The 23,876-nt window shown below is 43.9% G+C and overlaps 1 protein-coding gene across 5 annotated transcripts in view; it reads right to left on the bottom strand.

The window, feature by feature from the left end:
* The window catches only part of BCL2L13 (BCL2 like 13), a 68,363-nt gene extending 45,450 nt beyond the window's left edge, over positions 1–22,913 (bottom strand). For 2 of the 5 annotated variants that reach the window (XR_014252536.1, XM_082420859.1), the window contains exons 1-2: positions 22,436–22,911; positions 12,247–12,417 (exon numbers count right to left, since the gene is read on the bottom strand). Coding sequence is in view for 3 of the 5 variants with exons in the window: in XM_082420859.1 (XP_082276985.1) it covers positions 12,247–12,367 (121 nt within the window). In the remaining 2 variants the exon portion in view is untranslated. Of the gene's footprint in view, positions 1–12,246; positions 12,418–22,435 lie in introns of all 5 variants that reach the window. The other 3 variants (XR_014252535.1, XM_082420858.1, XM_082420857.1) reach the window with 3 other exon arrangements.
* Between the last annotated feature and the right edge of the window lie 963 nt (positions 22,914–23,876).

The following is a 23,876-nucleotide window of genomic DNA, read 5'->3' as shown; positions in this document are numbered from 1 at the left end:
CTGCCCCCTGCATATTTTTACACAGCCCACAAGCTAAAAATGGTTTTTACGTCTTTACATGCCTGAAAAAAAGGCAAGATTAGTACTTTGTGACATATAAAAATCACAGGAAATTCTGTGCCTGTAAATAAAGCGTAACTGAGCCACGCTCACCCAGCCGTGCGTTCCCCACGCTGCTCCAGTGACAGTGGAGACGAGCCGCCCACAGAGCCCACACGGCAGGGACACGAGGGCACTGCCGCACCCCCATCCTCACTGCACCTGTGCACGAGCACATGCCAACACAAGAACAGAGCTGGACTCGGGACGTCGCGCTCCTCAGACACAGGGGAGCACAGATCATCCTGTCACCACACGAGGCGGCACGGTCCCGGGTGGCCTGGCTGTGCGGAAGGAGCACGACGCGCGCCACCGTCGCCAGGCTGAAAGCGCTCATCACCGGACTCCCAACTCACAGGACAGAGTCCATCAGAAAAGCCAGAACATTTTCAACGGAACATCTCACCACGAATTTCCTTGTGAAATAAGCAATGAAAACGAGGCCACAACCGAAGTTCCTAAGGGGCTCCACTGTTAGCCAAGCAAGGAAATTGTGTTCGACTGCAGCAGCTGAAGAAATGTGCCCAGAAAAAACAAAAGTTGAATACTATTAGTCTTCTGAAGAGAAGAGCTGCTCCGTGAGTGGAGGACACTGAGAACAACATCAACAATTAACTGAAATACAAGGCAACGACTCTCAGGGGCCTTCCTCGGCCCCGACACACGCCTGAGACTCAGCGGTTACCCGTTCTACGGGCAGCGCCGCGCCGGAACCGACTCAAGAGCCGCCACAGCCTGCAGAGAGCAACCACACACAGGGACGCCTGCAAAGAAACCGTGGCAATGCGGATTCACCACACCCCGAAGCGGAATCCGCCAAGCTGCGTAACTGAGAGTGGCAAAACTGTGAGGAGCAGAAAAAGACAAATTCACAAGAACTGAAGACGTAAGGTATTTACACCCTATGCTCGTTCACTGTATTCCTCAGTAGTACTCCGGAAAATACTTAAATCTATCCTGTATAATGAACCAGGAGTTTCAACAGTGAACTTCACTCGCTGTCATGGACTTAATCATTAGCTTCATGAATTTTTGTCAGAAGTCTAAGCTGGATACCCTGACATACCCTATCACATAGCAGTTCAATGTCTAAAGAGTGGTAGCATTTCATTGCAATTTTTTGAGCTCAAAAGTGACACCAAAGTTTTTCTGAGGAAGAAGAACCGCCCTCAACCACTATTATCAAATGATGAATAGCTTTGGAAACTAGCTTTCACTGCAGACTTGAAAATGTTTCTTAATGAACTAAAGCTAAAATCACAAGGCCTGCTGTTTGCCAACCCTGCCCTGGACAATGTCCCTAAGAGTCAATGGCACCCCCTTGGACCGAGAAGGCCGCCCTACCCGGGACACACTGACTCCTGGGTCCACTGTTCCCTGGTGTGGGCGTTCATGTCACACAGGTAACAACCCGGAACCTATCCTTATCTTTAGCTACCACAGCCCGCGAGACGGCAGTCCTAGGAGGTCAGCAGGTTAGTCTAAATGCCCTTGTGTGGAGTACAAGAGACTGGTCTTGGCCTACATCCTGGATGAACAGGGAGGAGTACGTGTGGCTACCAATACCTCCTGCTGAGTTGGATTATTACTACTGGTTACGTGGAACAAGCCACACAAGCTAAAGGAAGAAAAACAAGTGATTATCTGAAAAAAGTCCTACTAGTCCCTCTGGGACTTACTCACTTGGCTGAACCTGGGGTCCTGAGGTGGATGGCTGAGATCGACACTGCAGAATTATTATCCCCACTATGCTCATTTGGATTCTGTTGATAACAACCTCAATCAGGTGTTAATGAAACAAATGAATGGATTTCACTGCACGTAACCTGAGGGGCGGATGGCTGGGAGCAGCAGGCTGCCACGAGCCCCAAGCATCCCTGTACGTCCTTGCTGAGCATGACAAACCGCAGGCCTAACTGTCCTCTGACCGAGCCCTCTCCACAGCTAGCAGTGAAGACAATCAGGCAGGTCCAACGACCACATGACTGCTCGCTCCTCGGGAAAGGGAACTTGACGTGCTTACTGTTTGCTGCAGAAGGCGCTGAGCCCTCGGGACCGGGTTCCTCAGCTGCAGCACGACTCCTGCTTGAAAAGCCACCACGTGGGTTCATGGCATTGCCCTATGGTCCTTGAGGGCAGGGGAACCACTGCCGCCACAGTAACACTCCTGCTGTTTGCTGGGCTAGAGTATTAAACTGTCTTGCTCTAATCCACTGAGTCCTGATGTCTACTTTGGGCACCTATGGAATTAGGAGGTTGAAATATAAAAACCACATATGTTTCATAAAATTAATTCCCAGAATCCTCCTCCCAAGCTGAAATACTGAAGACATAATCCCTGCCTCAGGGGACCTAACCATTTATGGAGTAAACACTATCAACACAGCTACTCAGCTGGACTCCCAGAAAGTCTATTATGATAGATGCTCACTGAGTCTAAACACCTGAGTCTTAAAACAACAGAATCCAGCATTTTCAGAAGTTATAGTTAGTTCTTAAGACAATGTTTAGGGACTTCCCTGGTGGTCCAGTGGGTAAGACTACGTGCTCCCAGTGCGGGGGACCCAGCTTCAAACCCTAGTTGGGGAACTAGATCCCGCATGCATGCGCAACTAAGAAGCCGGCATGCCGCAACTAAAGAGCCCGCATGTTGTAACTAAAGAGCCCGCATGCCGCAACTAAGACCTGGCACAGCCAAAAAAAACAAAAAAGACAATGTGTAAAAACTTAAAAAAGATGTGCTACATGGTATGACAACCTATAGAAACACATATTTATTTTAAATGGCAAGCTCCTCATAAAAATATTACTCTGATTCAGCAGTGTGACTCTAGACAATTTAGAAAAGTAAACAACTGGGGAAAAGTAAAAAGCAACACATAGAAGCTCTCTTAACTACCCTCCACAAGTGATGTGCTGAGTTACAAGACCCACTGCTGGCTGAGCACATGTGTACAGGGCGTGTGCCTACCAAGAATCAATTATCGTTCTCCCAGCCTGTTTAGGAAAGTTATACTAGGAATACTGGGACTTCCCTAGCGGTCCAGTGCTTAGGACTCTGTGCTTCCACTGTGGGGGGCACGGGTTCGATCCCTGATCAGGGAACTAAGATCTCACAAGCTGCACAGCATGGCCAAAAAAAACATTATACTGGTCACTGAAATTCTGTAATTTATTTAAAATCACAGACATCATTGAAAGATGACATGCAAAGAGGCGTGATATTTCTATGAAAGCTAAATTAAATGTTTTGAGAAGTGGCTTTAAAAATACCACATCAAATTGGGTGTGAGAGACACAACTGTAAAAGATTAGGGGGGAAATCATAAAAATCTAGAATGACTCTTCAAAGAAATTGCTTTACAAGTGTCTTTATTTCTTGCTCCACTTTAAATAAGCATAAATTTAAAACTATAGGCAATAGATATGGAGATACGGTTTATGGTAGAAAGATGACATGGACTTCCAATCAAGAGACCCATATTCAAAAACAAAAAAGCCTTAGCTGTACGCCAAAATTGCCATGTACGTTTATTAACATTTTAAGTTAGAATTTCTTATGATAACCTCTTTATTTAGGATACCCTCTTGCCTTGACTTTTTCAATTAAAGCCCTACTACCAGTGTTAGTGACCTGGGTGGCCCGGTGGATAAGACTCCGAGCTCCCAATGCAGGGGTCCGGGTTCGATCCCTGACCAGGGAATTAGATCCCACAAGCCGCAACTAAAAGATCCCACACGCACAGCGAAGATCACGCGTGCCACAACTAAGACCCAGTGCAGCCAAATAAATAAATAAATAAATATTTAAAAAAATTTAAAAACAGGGGGTGGTGCTCTATGGTAAACCAAAAACTGTACACAGCAATGCTATTGATGTTTAAGGTGATAGAAACACTTAGACATGCAACAATGGAGATAAAATACACAAACACGCAAACATGTTTTAAGATAAAACAGTGAAAACAATCGCAAGTAACTGATTACAACTATTTGAAAACTATGTGCATGCTGATTAATATCAGAGGACAACAGAAAGTAAAATAGCTGCTGTGTGAGTTTGGTGAAATAATCAATATTTGGTATCACATTTTCTTTTATGAGTTTTTAAAGCCATTTTGAAGTAATTTTGTTTAAACAGCAACCTATCTCGGGGTACTTAGAATATGATTTGAAGTTTAAAAACAGAACACACCCACTAGTTACATGTCAGCAATTCAATGAACTTTCTTAGGACATTTTTGGTCATCCCTCCTGCTAGAAGGGTACTGGAGCCCATCATTTCTCAATCTCAACACTACCCTTTTTTACAAATTTTATTTATTTTTAAAATTTTATTATTTATTTTTCATCTTTATTGGAGTATAATTGCTTTACAATGGTGTGTTAGTTTCTGCTTTATAACAAAGCGAATCAGCTATACATATACATATATCCCCATATCTCCTCCCTCCTGCGTCTCCCTCCCACCCTCCCTTATCCCACCCCTCTAGGTGGTCACAAAGCACCGAGCTGATCTCCCTGTGCTATGCGGCTGCTTCCCATTAGCTAGCTATTTTACGTTTGGTAGTGTATATATGTCCATGCCACTCTCTCACTTCGTCCCAGCTTACCCTTCCCCCTCCCCGTGTCCTCAAGTCCATTCTCTACGTCTATGTCTTTATTTGTCCTGCCCCTAGGTTCATCAGAACCCATGTTTTTTTTTTTTAGATTCCATATATATGTGTTAGCATATGGTATTTGTTTTTCTCTTTCTGACTTACTTCACTCTGTATGACAGACTCTAGGTCCATCCGCCCCACTACAAATAACTCAATTTTGTTTCGTTTTATGGCTGAGGAATATTCCATTGTATATATGTGCCACACCTTTATCTATTCATCTGTCGATGGACACTTAGGTTGCTTCCATGTGCTGGCTATTGTAAATAGTGCTGCAATGAACATTGTGGTACATGACTCTTTTTGAATTATGGTTTTCTCCAGGTGTATGCCCAGTAGTGGGATTGCTGGGTCATATGATAGTTCTGTTTTTAGTTTTTTAAGGAACCTCCATACTGTTCTCCATAGTGGCTGTATCAATTTACATTCCCACCAACAGTGCAAGAGGGTTCCCTTTTCTCCACACCCTCTCCAGCATTTATTGTTTGTAGATTTTTTGATGATGGTCATTCTGACTGGTGTGGGGTGATACCTCACTGTAGTTTTGATTTGCATTTCTCAAATGATAAGTGATGTTGAGCATCCTTTCATGTGTTTGTTGGCAATCTGTATATCTTCTTTGGAGAAATGTCTATTTAGGTCTTCTGCCCAGTTTTGGATTGGATTGTGTGGTTTTTTGATATCTAGCTGCATGAGCTCCTTGTATATTTTGGAGATTAATCCTTTGTCTGTTGCTTCGTTTGCAAAAATTTTCTCCCATTCTGAGGGTTGTCTTTTTGTCTTGTTTATGGTTTCCTTTGCTGCGCAAAAGCTTTTAAGTTTCATTAGGTCCCCTTTGTTTATTTTTGTTTTTATTTCCCTTTCTCTAGGAGATGGGTCAAAAAGGATCTTGCTGTGATTTATGTCATAGAGTGTTCTACCTATGTTTTCCTCTAAGAGTTTTATAGTGTCTGGTCTTACACTTAGGTCTTTAATCCATTTTGAGTTTATTTTTGTGTATCGTTTTAGGGAATGTTCTAATTTCATTGTTTTACATGCATCTGCCCAGTTTTCCAAGCACCACTTACTGAAGAGGCTGTCTTTTCTCCATTGTATATCCTTGCCTCCTTTATCAAAGATAAGGTGACCATATGTGCATGGGTTTATCCCTGGGCTTTCTATCCTGTTCTATTGATCTATATTTCTGTTTCTGTGCCAGCACCATACTGTCTTGATTACTGTAGCTTTGTACTATAGTCTGAAGTCTGGGAGCCTGATTTCTCCAGCTCCGTTTTTCTTTTTCAAGATTGCTTTGGCTATTCAGAGTCTTTTCTGTTTCCAAATTGGGCAATTTTTTGTTCTAGTTCTGTGAAAAATGCCATTGGTAGCTTGATAGGGATTGCACTGAATCTGTAGACTGCTTTGGGTAGTATAGTCATTTTCACAATGCTGATTCTTCCAATCCAAGAACATGGTATATCTCTCCATCTGTTTGTATCATCTTTATTTTCTTTCAACAGTGCCTTATGGTTTTCTGCATACAAGTCTTTTGTCCCCTTAGGTAGGTTTATTCCTAGGTATTTTATTATTTTTGTTGCAGTGGTAAATGGGAGTGTTTCCTTAATTTCTCTTTCAGATTTTTCATCATTAGTGTATAGGGATGCGAGAGATTTCTGTTCATTAATTTTGTACCCTGCTACTTTATTCATTGATTAGCTCTAGTAGTTTTCTGGTAGCATCTTTAGGATTCTCTATGTACAGTATCATATCATCTGCAGACAGTGACAGTTTTACTTGTTCTTTTCCGATTTGGATTCCTTTTTCTTTTTCTTCTCTGATTTCTGTGGCTAAAACGTCCAAAACTATGTTAAATAATAGTGTTGAGAGTGGGCAACCTTAGCAACCTTGTCTTGTTCCTGATCTTAGAGGAAATGGTTTCAGTTTTTCACCATTGAGAACGATGTTGGCTGTGGGTGTGTCATATATGCCCTTTATTATGTTGAGGTAGGTTCCCTCTATGCCTACTTTCTGGAGAGTTTTTTCTCATAAATGGGTGTTGAATTTTGTCAAAAGCTTTTTCTGCATCTTTTTCTGATCATATGGTTTTTATCCTTCAATTTTTTAATATGGTGTATCCCACTGATTGATTTGCATATATTGAAGAATCCTTGCATTCCTGGGATAAACCCCACTTGATCATGGTGTATGATCCTTTTAATGTGCTGTTGGATTCTTTTGCTAGTATTCTGTTGAGGATTTTTGCATCTATATTCATCAGAGACTCTGGCCTGTAGTTTTCTTTTTTTGTGACATCTTTGTCTGGTTTTGGTATCAGTGTGATGGTGGCCTCGTAAAATGAGTTTGGGAGTGTTCCTCCATCTGCTATATTTAGGAAGAGTTTCAGAAGGATAGGTGTTAGCTCTTCTCTGAATGTCTGATAGAATTCACCTGTGAAGCCATCTGGTCCTGGGCTTTTCTTTGATGGAAGATTTTTAATCACAGTTTCAATTTCAGTGCTTGTGATTCGTCTGTTTATATTTTCTATTTCTTCCTGGTTCAGTCTCGGAAGGTTGTGCTTTTCTAAAAATTTGTCCACTTCTTCCAAGTTGCCCATTTTATTGGCATAGAGTTGCTTGTAGTAATCTCTCATGATCCTTTGTATTTCTGCCGTGTCAGTTGTTACTTCTCCTTTTTCATTTCTAATTCTGTTGAACTGCGTCTTCTCCCTTTTTATCTTGATGAGTCTGGCTAATGGTTTATCAATTTTGTTTATCCTCTCAAAGAATGAGCTTTTAGTTTTATTGCTCTTTGCTATTGTTTCCTTCATTTCTTTTTCATTTATTTATGATCTGATTTTTATGATTTCTTTCCTTCTGCTAACTTTGTTTTTGTTGTTGTTGTTCTTCTTTCTCTAATTGCTTTAGGTGTAAGGTTAGGTTGTTTGAGATTTTTCTTGCTTCTTGAGAAAGGATTGTATTGCTATAAACTTCCCTCTTAGAACTGCTTTCGCTGCATCCCATAGGTTTTGGGTAGTTGTGTTTTCATTGTCATTTGTTTCTAGGTATTTTTCTGATATCCTCTTTGATTTCTTCAGTGATCTCTTGGTTATTTAGTAGTGTATTGTTTAGCCTCTGTGTGTTTGTATTTTTTACAGTTTTTTTCCTGTAACCGATATCTACTCTCATAGCGTTGTGGTTGGAAAAGATCTTGATATGATTTCAGCTTTCTTAAATTTACCAAGGCTCTGTGACCCAAGATATGGTCTATCCTGGAGAATGTTCCATGAGCACTTGAGAAGAAAGTGTATTCTGTTGTTTTTGGATGGAATGTTCTATAAATATCAATTAAGTCCATCTTGTTTAATGTGTCATTTAAAGTTTGTGTCTCCTTATTTATTTTCATTTTGGATGATCTGTCCATTGGTGAAAGTGGGGTGTTAAAGTCCCCTACTATTATCATGTTACTGTTTATTTCCCCCTTTATGGCTGTTAGCATTTGCCTTATGTATTGAGGTGCTCCTGTATTGGGTGCAAAAATATTTACAATTGTTAAATCTTCTTCTTGGATTGATCCCTTGATCATTTGTAGTGTCCTTCTTTGTCTCTTGTAATAGTCTTTATTTTAAAGTCTATTTTGTCTGACATGAGAATTACTACTCCACCTTTCTTTTGATTTCCATTTGCATGGAGTATCTTTTTTTTTCCATTCCCTCACTTTCAGTCTGTATGTGTCCCTAGGTCTGAAGTGGGTCTCTTGTAGACAGCTTATATACTGGTCTTGTTTTTATATCCATTCAGCCAGTCTATGTCTTTTGGTTGGAGCATTTAATCCATTTACATTTAAAGTAATTATCAATATGTATGTTCCTATTACCATTTTCTTAATTGTTTTGGTTTTTTTTTTAAATTTATTTATTTTATTTATGCCTGTGTTGGGTCTTCGTTTCTGTGCGAGGGCTTTCTCTAGCCGTGGCAAGCGGAGGCCACTCTTCATCACGGTGCACGGGCCTCTCACTATCGCGGCCTCTCTTGTTGCAGAGCACAGGCACCAGACGCGCAGGCTCAGTAATTGTGGCTCACGGGCCCAGTTGCTCCGCGGCATGTGGGATCTTCCCAGACCAGGGCTCGAACCCGTGTCCCCTGCATTGGCAGGCAGATTCTCAACCACTGCACCACCAGGGAAGCCCCTGGGTTTGTTTTTATAGGTCTTTTCCTTCTCTTGTTTTTCCTGCCTAGAGAAGTTCCTTTCACATTTGTTGTAAAGCTGGTTTGGTGGTGCTGAATTCTCTTAACTTTTGCTAATCTGTAAAGGTTTTAATCTCTCCATTGAATCTGAATGAGATCCTTCCTGGGTAGAGTAATCTTGGTTGTAGGTCTTTTCCCTTTCATCACTTTAAATATGTCCCGCTGCTCCCTTCTGGCTTGCAGAGTTTCTGCTGAAAGATCAGCTGTTAACCTTATGGGGATTCCCTTGTATGTTACTTGTTGCTTTTCCTTTGCTGCTTTTAATACTTTTTCTTTGTATTTAATTTTTGATAGCTTGATTAATATGTGTCTCCGTGTGTTTCTCTTTGGATTTATCCTGTATGGTACTCTCTGTGCTTCCTGGACTTGACTATGTCCTTTCCCACGTTAGGGAAGTTTTCAACTATAATCTCTTCAAATATTTTCTCAGACCCTTTCTTTTTCTCTTCTTCTTCTGGGACCCCTATAATTCGAATGTTGGTGCGTCTAATGTTGTCCCAGAGATCTCTGAGAATGTCCTCAATTGTTTTCACTCTTTTTTCTTTACTCTGCTCCCTGGCAGGTATTTCCACCATTTTATCTTCCAGCTCACTTATCTGTTCTTCTGCCTCAGTTATTCTGTTATTGATTCCTTCTAGAGTATTTTTAATTTCAGTAATTGTGTTGTTCATCACTGTTTGTTTGCTCTTTAGTTCTTCTAGATCCTTGTTAAATTTTTCTTGTATTTTCTGCATTCTGTTTCTGAGATTTTGGATCATCTTTACTATCATTACTCTGAATTATTTTTCAGGTAGGTTGCCTAGTTCGTCTTCATTTATTTGGTGTTGTAGGTTTTTAACCTTGCTCCTTCGTCTGTAACATATTTTTTTGTCATTTCATTTTTGTTTTTGACGATTGGTGCTGTATTCCTGTCTTACTGGTTGTTTGGCCTGAGACATCCAGCACTGGAGTTTGCAGGCAGTTGGATAGAGCTGGGTCTTGGTGCTGAGATGAGGACCTCCAGGAGGCCTCACTCCGACTGATATTCCCTGGGGTCTGAGGTTCTCTGTTAGTCCAGCGGTTTGGACTCGGAGCTCCCACCACAGGAGCTTGGGCCTGATATCTGGCCTGGGAACCAAGATCCTACAAGCTGCACGGCGCAAAAAAAAAAAAAAAAAGAAAAAAAATGGAAGAAAGACAAAAAGGAGCAGTACAATATCAAAAAATAAAAAACAAAATAAAATTAGTAAGATAAAAAATGTATTAGGAAAAATAAAACTATAATTGAAACAACTGCAATAAGGTAAAATAAAACCACAGCAGAAAAAAAAAAGAAAAAAAAAGTGCCTTGGTCTTGGGGAGGGAGTTTATGTGGGGCGTGGAACTTAGGCAGGGCTGGGGTTTAGGGTGGGGCGGGACTTAGGCAGGGTGACCTTAAGTGTGGGGCAGCACTTCTTTTTAGGACCTGCCCAGAAGGGGAGCGGCAGCATGTGGAAAGGAGGGCCTCTGGAGTGTGGGGTCCTGGAGTCTGGAAGTAGGGCCCTGAGTGAGCGTGTGTGGGTGGGGCTTCGGCCCAGCACATTGGAGGGGGTCTCGGAGGGGGTATCCGAGTGTAGAGGTGGGGCCCTGGCTGGGGGTGCAGGGGCGGGGCTTGGGCTCTGCACGGCAGGAGGGAGGCTCCGAGGGCAGAGGATTAGGCCGGGAGCCCAACAGGCTCCCCGGTGCCTAGGTGGACAGGGAAAGCGCTGGCCCCTTTCCCGTCCGTTCCTTCGTGCCCCTCCCCCACCGTCTCCCCCAGGGTCTCTCCAGTCACCGCTGGACCCCTAACCGTGGGTGGGTCCCACTGGGTGTAGGAACTCCTCCCCTCCCCCAGCCACCCCCAGGGGTGCCGGTCCCAGAGGTCCGGCCTTTACTTTTGCTCCCCCTTACCTCTCTCCCACTCCCTCAGGACCTGCGTGGCTGGAGGGGGCCTCAGTGGGCAGAGGATCAGGCCAAGGATCTCAGTAGGCTCCCGGGGGTCCAAGTGGACAGGGGAAACCTGGCCACGTCCCCTTTTGATCCTCTGCCCTCCCAATGGTTCCCCAATTTCCCCCTTCAGGCATGGGATCCCTTCCACTCCCCCAGCCGCCCCTCAGGGGCTCCTGTCCCATCTGGCCTCCACTTCTCCTTCCCCTTCACTCCCCCTATGCCCACGTCCTCTCCAGTCACTGGGGGTTCCTCCCATCCCCTTAGGTGTCCGTGGTCCCCCACTGGTGCCTGGTAGGTGCCCTAGTTGTGAGGAGACGCTAATTCCGCGTCGTCCTAGTACCAACACTACCCTTTCTTGAGCTAAAACAGCAGCAGATAAATAAGAACTACCTCCATGGCTGCAGTAAAAATCTATGCATAAGAATATTTAAGATGATGACGCTGCATCTTAATGAAGATTAATTCAGCCTCTAGTAACTGTTTTAAGCTTCGTTTGGCAAATTATTTAAAGAAGGATATATACAACTTCGCAATACAAAGAACTGTGCTAAAAACTCTCTAAGTCTGATAGACTGTTTACATCTAATATCCCTATTACTATATATAAAATAAACAACAAGGACCTACTGTATAGCACAGGAAACTCTACTCCATGTTTTGTGATAACCTATAAGATAAAAGAATCTGAAAATATATATATATGTATATATATAACTGAATCACTTTGCTGTACACCTGAAACTAACACAAGATTGTAAATCAACTATACTTCAATTAAAAAAGAAACCCTAATATCCTTGAAAAAAGGTAACTTGAGGAACTTGATGTGTTATAAACTTTAAAAATAATTATATAATTCTAATCTATGGCTTGTTAAGTATGAAATCTCTAAAGGCAGATGGGTTTCTGTTTATTTACATGTACTCAGTACATTTTTCCCTGTATCAATGGCAATCATTTAAAATATGGAGCTCTTGGGAATTCCCTGGCAGTCCAGTGGTTAGGACTCCATGCTTCCACTGCAGGGGCCATGGGTTCGATCCCTGGTCAGGGAACTAAGATCCCGCAAGCCACATGGTACGGCCAAAAAATAAATAAATAAAATAAAATATCGAGCTCTTAAAAAACGTTAAAAGTCATGCTTCTGGGAATGGATGAGGGGATGGGAAGGGATGGAGTGGCTCTTATTCTTTAAGAGCCTATTAGTATTATTCAATCTTATAACCAGAGCTATAAGTTACTTAGATACGTATAACTTTGCACACATGAAGTAATTATTACTACTTAATACAACCACCACAAGCCAAAGATAATACCTTGGGGTGAGGAAAGATGTTGCTCCTGCAGCTTCTCCAGAGAGAGTAGTCCCAAGTAGCTGAGGACAACATACTTTGTTTCATAGTGAAATCCTAGAGGCACAGTAGTAGAGGACGCCATGGAGTCGGCTGGCAGAGCTCCGGAAAGGTCTACTTACAGATGTGTAAAACCTAAAAACATAAAAGTATTTTTTCAGTTTAAAGTTTATTACAGGGGCTTCCCTGGAGACACAGTGGTTAAGCATCCGCCTGCCAATGCAGGGGACATGGGTTTGAGCCCTGGTCCGGGAAGATCCTACATGCCGCGGAGCAACTGAGCCCGCGTGCCACAACTACTGAGCCTGTGCTCTAGAGCTCGTGAGCCACAACTACTTACTGAGCCCACGTGCCACAACTCCTGAAGCCCGCACGCCTAGAGCCCATGGTCTGCAACAAGAGAAGTTACCGCAATGAGAAGCCCGCGCACCACAACGAAGAGTAGCCCCGGCTCGCCACAACTAGAGAAAGCCCATGCATAGCAACGAAGACCCAACGCAGCCAAAAATAAGAAATAAAAATAATAAAGTTCCCTTAAAAAAAAAAAAAAAAGCAAATTTCCCTTTCTACCTCTCCCTAGTTACTCTATTTTCACCTATGTGGCAAAAACACTAGCTCTGCCCTCTCTTTACCCTCCCCCCCCAGCCAGTATATGTTCTCTTATTTCTTTTACTAATAAAGCCTACTAAATTTCAGCTACGTCCATGTCCACACAGCTGCAAACAACATTTCCCTGTTTCCTTTACAGCTTAGTGTGCTACAAGATTAGTCTGAGCCTGAGGAATAAGAGAAGTTACATGTGCAATGTGTGTGTGGGGGGGTCTCTCCTTGAAGACTTCCTCTTTCCTCCTCTCTGGGTTTGAAATGTGCATATGGCAGACACCTCACTCTGACATGTAAACAAGGACACCACTGCTGGGGACAGCACAAGACAGAAGGGACCTGGGTCCCTGAATGACCCCATGGAGCAGAGCTGCCCTGCCCGCCTTGACCACTTGCCTCTGACTCCTATTCAAGCCACTGTATTCTGAATCTCTTCGATAGTTACTTTAACTTGTACCCTAATCAATGCAAGTACAATTCACTTCTCCATGTGGACTTAACAGCTGTTTTACATACCAGGTACCCCCCTTTTTAAAAGACATACTCTCTTAGAAACTTTCAAATATGCAAGGCAGAATTACATACTACAGTAACCAGAATGTACATTACATCCCCAGGACTTATTTATTCCACAATCAGAAGTTTGTACCTTTTGACCCTTACTATGTACCTTAACAGTTGTTTCAAACCAAAATGTCTTATTAAGAAGTTTCCAAAGAATTGTTTTCTACTTAAAACAACGATACAGACTGTTTTAAGATCTTAAGAAATATCTGTGCATTGGGCACAAAGGCTTAAGATCAATCGCCTGCCCTCAGGAGTTTTCTATCAAGTAGAGGAAAACAAAAGCATAGAAACAAATAAGAACAATAAAATTCTATGATACGAGTCAGTATCCATGAGTTGGAGGGGCAACCCAAAACAAGGAACAGGTAAGTCTCTCGGGAGAAAGAAAAAAGAAGTGGAAATCAGGAAAGAAGGTAAAATCGGAGCAGATCTTGGAACGTGAGTAGTCACTAACTGAACCAGCTGGGGAATGGGACGAGGTAAACTTTAGACGTCAAGTAGACCAGGAAAAGGCACAGAAGTGTTTTGGAACAGCAGGGAACAACACAAAAATTAAGCAATTGACATGGCAAAGTCCTATGATACAAGGAGGATGGGGCTCAGCAGTAGTCAGCATTTGGCCTGCCTCGTATGCTACAGGATGCTTGGAAGCTCGGGTTTTATTCTGTAAGCTGGAAAATTATTTTAACCATGTCTATTAACGAACTCCCAGAACTGTATGCAAATTCTGTGTGCATAAGCATTTTTTCTGGAGGGGAAAAAAACACTCAATTTCTTTCGGTAGCCTCTCAGATTAGATCATGATGCAAAAAAACGCTAGGAACTCTGTAGAACACCAATAGGAATCACTGAAGAGTTTTAAGCAAGAGAAGCACATGAACAGATTATATTCTAGAAAAATCATCCTGGAGGCAGTGTGGAAGACAGAACGGAGACTGGAGAAAAGAACACAAGTTACGGTACTATTGGAAAAATCTAAACAAGAGATGTATGATGGCATGACCTAGAGCAGGAACGCAGGAAAGGAGAAGGGGATGGGATAGGGAAAATATGAAGAGTTCAAAGATGTGTTAACAACTCCATGACAGTTGCCAGGCAGCTGTACGGAAAGTGGTGCTGCTCCTACTTCTCAAATCAGATAATACAGGAAGAGCTGGTTTGGGGGAGAAGGATAACAAGTTCACTTGGGGGCATACTGAGTTGTAAAATGCCCACAGCCATCCAGGTGGAAATGAACAAAACGTTAGACATACAGGTCTTCAACTCAGAAAGAGGTCTGCACTGGAGATAGAAAGCTGTGTGGTCTGCACAGAGGCGGGTCTACAGCATCACCTAAGGAGAGTGGATGGAGAGCAGCGACTTCCAAGGGGAAGGACGCGCCAAAGCTTCCAGGAGGCGGGAGAAGGGGTGGCTTGGTTTGAAAAAGCATATTCATACTTGGAAAAGCAAACATTACCTACTGTTTTCAGATTATAAGGTATAGAAAATAAATCTGAGTAAACCTTCAATCTTCTTTGTATCACTGACTCTCAGTGAGAGGATGGGAGGGAAGAATCACATACCCACCGCCCCAACCCCAAGCACCACCAGAAGAGGAGCCAGAGATTTTTATTTATCAAAGGGAAAAAGCGTTTTTAAAAAACATGTTGAGAAACACTGGTTTAATCTGAAAAAGAAACCCAATTAGAATTCAAGGCAAAACTACCATTTCAGGGGTGACCAAAAAGATGAGAAGCTGGCAGAGGAGCCCACTAAGGTCTGCAGTGGACAGTCAGAAAGGCATAAAGGGGACAGGAGGGTGTGCTCAGAGTCAGGGGAGGCGCTTCGGGAAGAAGGCAGTACAAACAACACACCAAAAAAAATGCAATGTCAGGATGATGGCCCCGACAGGATGGGTTGATCTGACTGGCAGGGCAACGGCAGAGGCCAGGGACGTGATGAGCGAATGGAGGACTTCCCTGGTGGCGCAGTGGTTAAGAATCCACCTGCCAATGCAGGGGACACGGGTTCAAGCCCTGGTCCGGGACGATCCCACATGTCATGGAGCAACTAAGCCCGTGCGCCACAACTACTGAGCCTGCGCTCTAGAGCCCGCAAGCCACAACTACTGAAGCCCACATGCCACAACTACTGAGCCCGCCTGCCTAGAGCCTGTGCTCCACAACAAGAGAAGCCACTGCAATGAGAAGCCCGCGCACGGAAACAAAGAGTGGCCCTCGCTCGCTGCAACTAGACAAAGCCTGCGTGCAGCAATGAAGACCCAACACAGCCAAAAATAAAATATAAATAAATTAATTAATTAAAAATAAAAAAGAAGAAATGAGCAGAAAAGAAAAAAATGAGTGAATGGAAAGTGAATCAGTAGAGAAAATGGGTTTTAGTCTATTCTTTCATGGTTTGAAGGGAAGACAAGAACGGAGGCTGGGGAGAGAGACAAATGGTCTGAGAGTTCATTAATTTTGTTTTGTTTTATATACAATGAAAGACACTTAAGCACGTTTACATTCAGTGGAGGAGCCAATGAGATATAAATAGAGAGCAAGGAATAAATTATTAAGTTCCAAAAGAGAGAACAGAGCAAATCAGTCACAAAATTTAACATATAAAAAGTCTCAGAATTTTTTGGTAACAGGAAAAAAGAAGTACTCATCTTCTGAATAATGCTTTATATTTTAAAAAATTGATGTTCTAGAATTTGTTATAATCAAATTTCTTGTATTTATCCATGCACCCCAATGTTGACTGCAGTACTATTTACAGTAGCCAAGACATGGAAACAACCTAAATGTCCACTGATAGATGAATGGATAAAGAAGATGTGGTGGTAATAAATAATGCCATTTGCAGCAATATGGATGGACCTAGAGATTATCATACTAAGCGAAGTAAGTCAGAAAGAGAAAGACAAATACCATATGATATCACTTACATGTGGAATCAAAAACAGGACACAAATGAACCCATCTACAAACAGAAACAGACTCACAAACATAGAAAACAGACTTGTGGTTGCCAAGGGTGAGGGGGGTGGGGGAGGAGGGATGGATTGGGAGCTTGGGGTTGGGAGATGCAAACTATAATATCAAGGATGGATAAACAACAAGGTCCTACTGTTTAGCACAGGGAACCATAAACAATTTCCCATGATAAACCATAATGGAAAAAAATATGAAAAAGAATGTGTGTGTATATATATATATATGTGTAACAATCACTTTGCTGTACAGCAGAAATTAACAGAACATTGGGAATTCCTTGGCGGTCCAGTGGTTAGGACTCGGCGCTTTCACCGCTGTGGCCCAGGTTCAATCACTGGGTTGGGGAATTAAGATCCCACAAGCCTCGCAGCCAAAAAAAAAAGAAAAAGAAATTAACATAACATTGTAAATCAACTATATTTCAATAAAATAAAAATTTTAAAAAATTTCTTGTATTTATCAAAAAAAAATCCATGTCTCTTAAGACAGTTTCAGTTACACACCAACCCAGATGCTACAGACAAAGCATAGTTCACCAAGTTTCCAAACTGGATTTTTTAACCTAGTGCTCTTCAAATTTTCTTACAAATCCCTATTGACTAACCATAAATACCATCTTTTTTTTTTTTGGCCGTGTTAGGTCTTCATTGCTGCACACTGGCTTTCTCTAGTTGCAGCGAGCGGGGGCTACTCTTCATTGCGGTGCACGGGCTTCTCATTGCGGTGGCTTCTCTTGTTGCAGAGCACGGGCTTCAGTAGTTGTGGCACGTGGGCTTAGTTGCTCCACGGCATGTGAGATCTTCCCGGACCAGGGCTCGAACCCGTGTCCCCTGCACTGGCAGGCGGATTGTTAACCACTGTGCCACCAGGGAAATGCCATTTTAATCATGGACTTCATAATTCTCCACTATAAAGTCCTCAGCTCTAGTACACGTTACTGTCCATACGTCCACACAGTTGGTGACTGCTTCCATGACACTCAACCATCCTCAATGACTCACACTAACGGAGAAGCTGACCATACACACTTCCATCATTTAAGTTTAGTGCGTGGTCTTTAGGCTTCAAGTTTATCTATGCCGTTCCAGTCATAAACAAACCAGACCCGCAAGACAAAACATCCTTCCAACTCCTCTAACTTCGCCTGAGCTGCCAGTTTACAGCAGCGAAGCAGCTCGTTTAGGCCTGTGTTTAGGTGATGGGGCAGGCAGACCTCAGAAACACTACTATGTGTCTACAACACAGGGAATATAGCCAGTATTTTATAATAGCTATAAATGAACTATAACCTTTAAAAACTGTGAATCACTATGTTGTACAACTGTAACATACAACACTGTACATCAACTATACTTCAATTAAAAATAAATAAACAGAAAGAAATGCTATCATAGGTCTTGTGCATTTGTATTAAATTACAATTTCTCAAAGGCACTGAAAATATGCCAAGTGTGAACTCTGCAGCACTGCTGCAGGGTATTCTGGGGAGAGAGGGCATCACTCCCTCTGCATGCTCTGTGGCGACTAATCTGCATATTGCACAAAGAGCTCTTGCATTTCTATAAGATATCATAAATAAATCACCTCTGCACGAGACCTCTATTTCTGAAGCACTTTTCCACGTGTTGTCACAGTAATCCTCCACACCAGAAGGAAAAGATAACAGTCTCAACTTTGATGGAGAAACAAGAATAGACAATTTATTTGCCCAAAATCATAACAGCTAGTTAACAGTGCAACCACTTAGTTGAGAAGATCCTCTTCCGTTCCGAACTCTTAGGCCTTAATTGTATTCATTCAATGCACATCTCCTGCAAGCCAGGCAACGTGCTGGGTGAGAGGAACACAGAGGTGGAAATACTAACACTAATGATAACAGGAAAAAATGGTAGAAAAACAAGGCAATTTCCCAAATATCAGACACCCACAGTACCGAAAGAAGCAAATTTGTCAATTTTGAGAATGGGACGGGGGGGCAAAAAGGAAAAAGATAGGTTAAAGAAAAAGTAAATACAATCTGAGACCACCACCCAGAGCTTTCCTGGAAGCAGGGGACCATGCTCAGGTCCACCCCGCTAGTTACTCACCAACCAGAGGACATTTCATGCCTAAGACAGCTCAAACTTCCTTTTAAATGATGAAAAAGACAAAGCTACTTTTACTCTTTAAATTTTATCTAGAACCCTTTAGAATTCAAATTATGTATAAGTGTTCTTGGTATCAAGAAGTGATTAAATACAAGAGTGACCTTCAATATAAAAACTCCTGCTTTTTACACAATTCTAACAACCTACCGAATACAGCTGTGTTACCCAGCTGTTTCTTTCTCTGCCTTACACCTTTAATTTGCTCTTCTCTCAAGTTACAGGTAGCTGTCAGCCAGATGCACGGCCTGAGGAAGCTTAGGGTAACTTAATCCTGTGTTTATACATACATTTGGTGGCATCGCCAAAACATCCATGATCCTTCAGTAACAAATGTAATATCCACAATTTTACAATAAATGGTCTGCTTTTTTTAAAACCAGATTTCTATTATGAGTACCAGTGCAAATCCCAGGATGTTAATATAGATAGTACTGTGGGAATTAGGCACATTTTATGAACGGTAACCAGAAGGTATACAGCAACTATTAAATTCTACTTTAAATTCTTATGAAAAGCAAATCTGCAGCAGCATGAGTTTTTTGTAGTTGTTTCCCAACCCTGTCTGATCATAATCATCTTGGCGGCTATTAAAAACAAATTTCTAGCACCCACCTCAGAAATACTAACTTAGAATATCATACCTATGTTCTATTTCTTAACCCCATAGAACCAGAGCAGAAAAATATTACAATCTAACATGATGTAATTAAATTATTTCAGGAAGCTTTGTTTTTAGACTATCTCCTCCCACTAAAATAAAATTGTAATAAGATTGTTAAATACTGCAGTAATGTGGAGTTTAGTAGATATACAATCCCAGTTTACAAAGAGAAAAGTGAAAATCCACAGATAATTCAGTCACAAATGAAAACTCTGGAGTTTTAAGCACTGACAAAGTTTTTGATTCCCAGATCCCAGTCTCCAGACCCACTGGTGGTTTTAGCAAAGAATTTTTAAGCTCCACTAAGTAGCATGAAGTCCAACGACTTTATTTCTTCAATCTGTACTTTATTAGGTCTCATACAATTCTAGGACTTTCTGCAAAAGAAAAGTTACATAATCCTAATTAAAATTGTGAAACTGCAAAATTTCACTGGGTCCAACTGAGAAATGCAACTAAGCATTTGACAACTCAGCAGACACTAAATATTTTACTGTACACTATCCCTTTCCAACTGCAACGTGCCTAACTGAAGACGCTAGTTCAATCCTGTGTTAAGGGCCGTCCAAAAATGTTTCCACTCAGCAGTTGGCACTCCAACATAATGTACTTAAAGAGGAGTGCCTCACTCTCACTCTCCCCACAAACACATAGTCTGACTTTCACAGCAAGTAATCAGGCTTCCCATATATGTGTAGATAACGTGCACAAAAGGGAGACATGAAAGTCAATTTCTCTGCTCCACTCCTACGTATGTGCCACAGAGAAATGAAAACACATTGTCTACGCAAAAACGTTCACATGAATGGTCACAGCAGCATTACATATAACAGCCAAACAGTGGAAATAACTTCCCGTCAACTGATGAATTTTAAAAATGTGGTCTATTCATACAATGTGATATTACGTGGCCATAAAAAGGAATGAAATGCCAATACCTGCTACAACATGGAAGTAAAAGCCAGTCACAAAAGACCACATATTGTATAATTCTGTTCATATGAAATATCCAGAACTGGCGGATCTACAGAGAAGTAAAATAGTGGCTGCCTAGGTGGGGGAGTGTGGGAATAAAGAATGACTGCTAATGAGTACGAGGCTTCTTTTGGGAATGATGAAAACTGCAGTGATAGTTGCACACTCTGTGACTACACATGTGAACAACTTAACGGCATCTCAATAAAACGCTCCTAAAAAAAATCAGCAACTCTGAAAATAGCCCCCTTTCTTCAACCTTGTTAACATATATTAATTAAGAACTCTTGGGCTTCCCTGGTGGCGCCGTGCTTAAGAATCGCCTGCCAGTGCAGGGGACACGGGTTCGAGCCCTGGTCCAGGAAGATCCCACATGCCGCGGAGCAACTAAGCCCGTGCGCCACAACTACTGAGCCTGTGCTCTAGAGCCCACGAGCCACAACTACTGAGCCCTCGTGCCTAGAGCCTGTGCTCCGCAAGAGAAGCCACCACAATGAGAAGCCCGTGCACCGCAACGAAGAGTAGCCCCCGCTCACCGCAACTACAGAAAGCCCGCGTGCAGCAACGAAGACCCAACACAGCCATAAATTAATTAATTAATTAATTTAAAAAAAAAAAAAAAAACTCCTGGGGGACTTCCCTGGCATCGCAGCGGTTAAGACTCTGCGCTCCCATTGCAGGGCGCCGGGTTCCATCCCTGGTCTGGGAACTAGATCCCGCATGCATGCTGCAACTAAGAAGTCCACGTGCCGCAACTAAGACTCGGCACACCTTAAATAGACAAATAAATAAATATTAAAAAAAAAAAAAAAAAGGAACTCTTGGGAATTCCCTGGCGGTCCAGTGGTTAAGACTGTGCTTCCATGGCAGGGGGCGCGTGTTCCACTCCTGGTCCGGGAACAAAGAACCCGCATGCTGCGCAGGGCGGCCAAAAAAAAAAAAAAGAACTCTTGGTGACCACTTATTTGGAATAAGATATGCATCAAAATCAAGTTTGAAAAAACAATGATAAAAAGGAGGATGGTGGTACTGTGATTGGTTAAAACTTTTGTATGTCTAAAATGTTTCATAAGAGAAACATGTTCTTAAAACAATACTTATTGTTGCAAATCACTTGTCCTAAAAGCTGAGCAAGATATGTAGTAAATATTCACTAACTGACAGGCTAACGAGCACCTTTTCTCTACAAAACGGCTTGGACTCAACCGTCTGTATCCCTCAACTGAACTCAATTACTGGGGTTCGGTCCTCCATAAGAAGATCCATCCTTTGAAAAAAAAAATACTGAGAATGGTACCTGACCAATCGGAGTAAAAGAATTTTCAAAGTCCCTAACGGCCTATTATCAAAAGAAGAATGTTCCATAGTGGTTTAAATATTTTCAGTTTACAGTGTACATTTATTTATCCCACGGTGTACGTGAGGTATAAGCAGTTCACTACCTACACGAACACTTGTTTAATTTTCTGGCAGACTGAAGAAAAGAAGGTACTAGAAGGGTGTGGCAACTCATCCAAGGTCACACAAGTCAGGGCAGAGACCAGCATTCTGGTTTAGACCAAACCTCCCGGGGAAATCGCACTGACAGTTTCGCTGGAGGACTTGCTTGTTTTGCTCCACGTCGTAAAAAAACAGGGGAGGGGGGAGACCGTCAGTTTCGTTAAGAACTTGTACAGAAACGGGGCGCTGGCTGCACGGGTAACCGCGCGCTCGTGCGGGCATCGGGCCGACTCCGCAGGGCGGCGGCCAGGGCCCAGGACCGCGGGCCCGAGGCCCCGGCTCCCAGCGGGGAAGCCCCAGCTCGGAAAGTCCGGGCACGAAGGAGAGACTCTCGGGGTCTCCCTGGGATGGTGGGAGAAAGACCAAAGGAAGAAACGACCTAGCGCGAACCATGCCGCCTCTAAGAGTGGCAAAAACGAACACGTGAAATAGCAACAGCAATGACAGCGGCGTCGGAGCCGCCGGGAGGGGCACCGGGAACCTTGAGGAGAAGCCGCGGCCCGGCCGGCTGGCGGGCACCCAGGCCGCGAGCCCCGCGCACGTACCCCTCGCCCGAGGCCCACGCCCGCTGACCGCGCGCCCGGACACGTCTGAAGAGCAGCGGAACGGCCTCGCGCCCTCAGCCTCTCACTCCCCCCTCTCTCCCGCGTCGGCCTCGGGACGCCTCGGGCGAAGCTGGGAGAGGGCCCGGCGCGGCCTGCCCGCGACCCCGCTCCCCTCACCTGGCCCAGGCCCGTGCCCCCGCAGAGGTGAAAACGCGGCAGCGGCTGCTCCGCACAGTATCCCACGGTGGCGGTGGCGGTGGCAGTGGCGGCGGCAGCTCCGACCCGCGGTCCTAATCTACCGCCGCCGCCATGTTGGCGGGTGAGGTCACCCGGCGTGCTTCCGTCAGCGCCGGCGTCGGGGCGGGGCGCCAGGCGCGCCGCCAGGGGCGGATCCGCCTACCCGAGAGGAAGCCGGGACCACGGAGTCCCGGAGGCCTCTTTGTGCAGACGTGACCCGGAAGAGCCGCCCTCTCCCGGCCTGCTCTCCTCTTGGGGAGCAGCTCTATGGTTCCGGGCGGCGGCGGCCTTGGACCGCTGGGAAGGAGGCGGACTCGGGCGGGCCCACAGTCGTGGGTGCGGAGGCTGGCGACGCCCGCCGGGGGAGCTGCAGGCGAGACGGCTGACCGAGCGTGGAGTCCCGCGAGCTGCGGCGCCGCAGCGCTGGGTGGGGGGCTGGGCCTTGAGAGTACGGAGCGGGCGGGGGGGCGGGGGCGCCGTAGCGCCGCGAGGAAAGAGCGCATCTGCAGCGGCCACTGGGAGGCGGTGTGGCGTCTCCACCGCGCCCTGGGGGAGCCACTGTGTCCGGGCGCCTGATACGGCCGGGCGGAGGAGCCGAAGGCTGCCTGAGGACAAAAGGCCGATGGGCACTGCCTGCTAGTGGGGTCAAGGGTTCTTTCTGGGGTGACGAAGATGTTCTCCGGGTGATTGTGCTGGTGGTTGCGCAGCTTTGTGAATACACTCACTTGAAGCCATTTAATTATACTCCGTTATACACTTCAAAAAGGTGAATATCTCAATACAGCCGTGAAAAAAGAAGTGATAAAAACCTGAACTGATAATGAGGGTGGGTGGCGGAATCCGAAAGAAGGTTGGAGCTCCGAGGCTTTGGGCCCGAGTGACTGAGAACTCGGGCGGTGCTGTTCATAGTGAAATCGGACAGATTTGCCAAGAAGAAACTTAGTGAGCTAAGGAAACTATCAATAATTCCCTAATAGTATCTATTAACCAGGCCATATTAAATTCCCCCGATTCTCCAAGTAATGGCTTTTATAGTTTCTTTTAATATCTTTATTGGAGTATAATTGCTTCACAATGGTGTGTTAGTTTCTGCTGTATAGCAAAGTGAATCAGCTATACGTATGCATATATCCCCATATGCCGTCCTTCTTGTGTCTCCCTCCCACCCTCTCTATCCCATGCCTCTAGGTGGTCACAAAGCACTGAGCTGATCTCCCTGTGCTATGCGGCTGCTTCCCTCTAGCTGTTTTACATTTGGTAGTGTATATATGTGAGTGTTACTCTCTCACATCGTCCCAGTTTACCCTTCCCCCTCTCCGTGTCAAGTCCATTCTCTGCGTCTGCGTCTTTGTTCTCGTCCTGCCCCTGGGTTCATCAGAAC

Source organism: Balaenoptera physalus, assembly GCF_965194825.1.
Source record: "Balaenoptera physalus genome assembly, chromosome: 13".
Lineage (NCBI taxonomy): Eukaryota > Metazoa > Chordata > Mammalia > Artiodactyla > Balaenopteridae > Balaenoptera > Balaenoptera physalus.
Note: the sequence above shows the minus strand (reverse complement) of the source record. Positions and strands in the feature narration are given on the sequence as shown.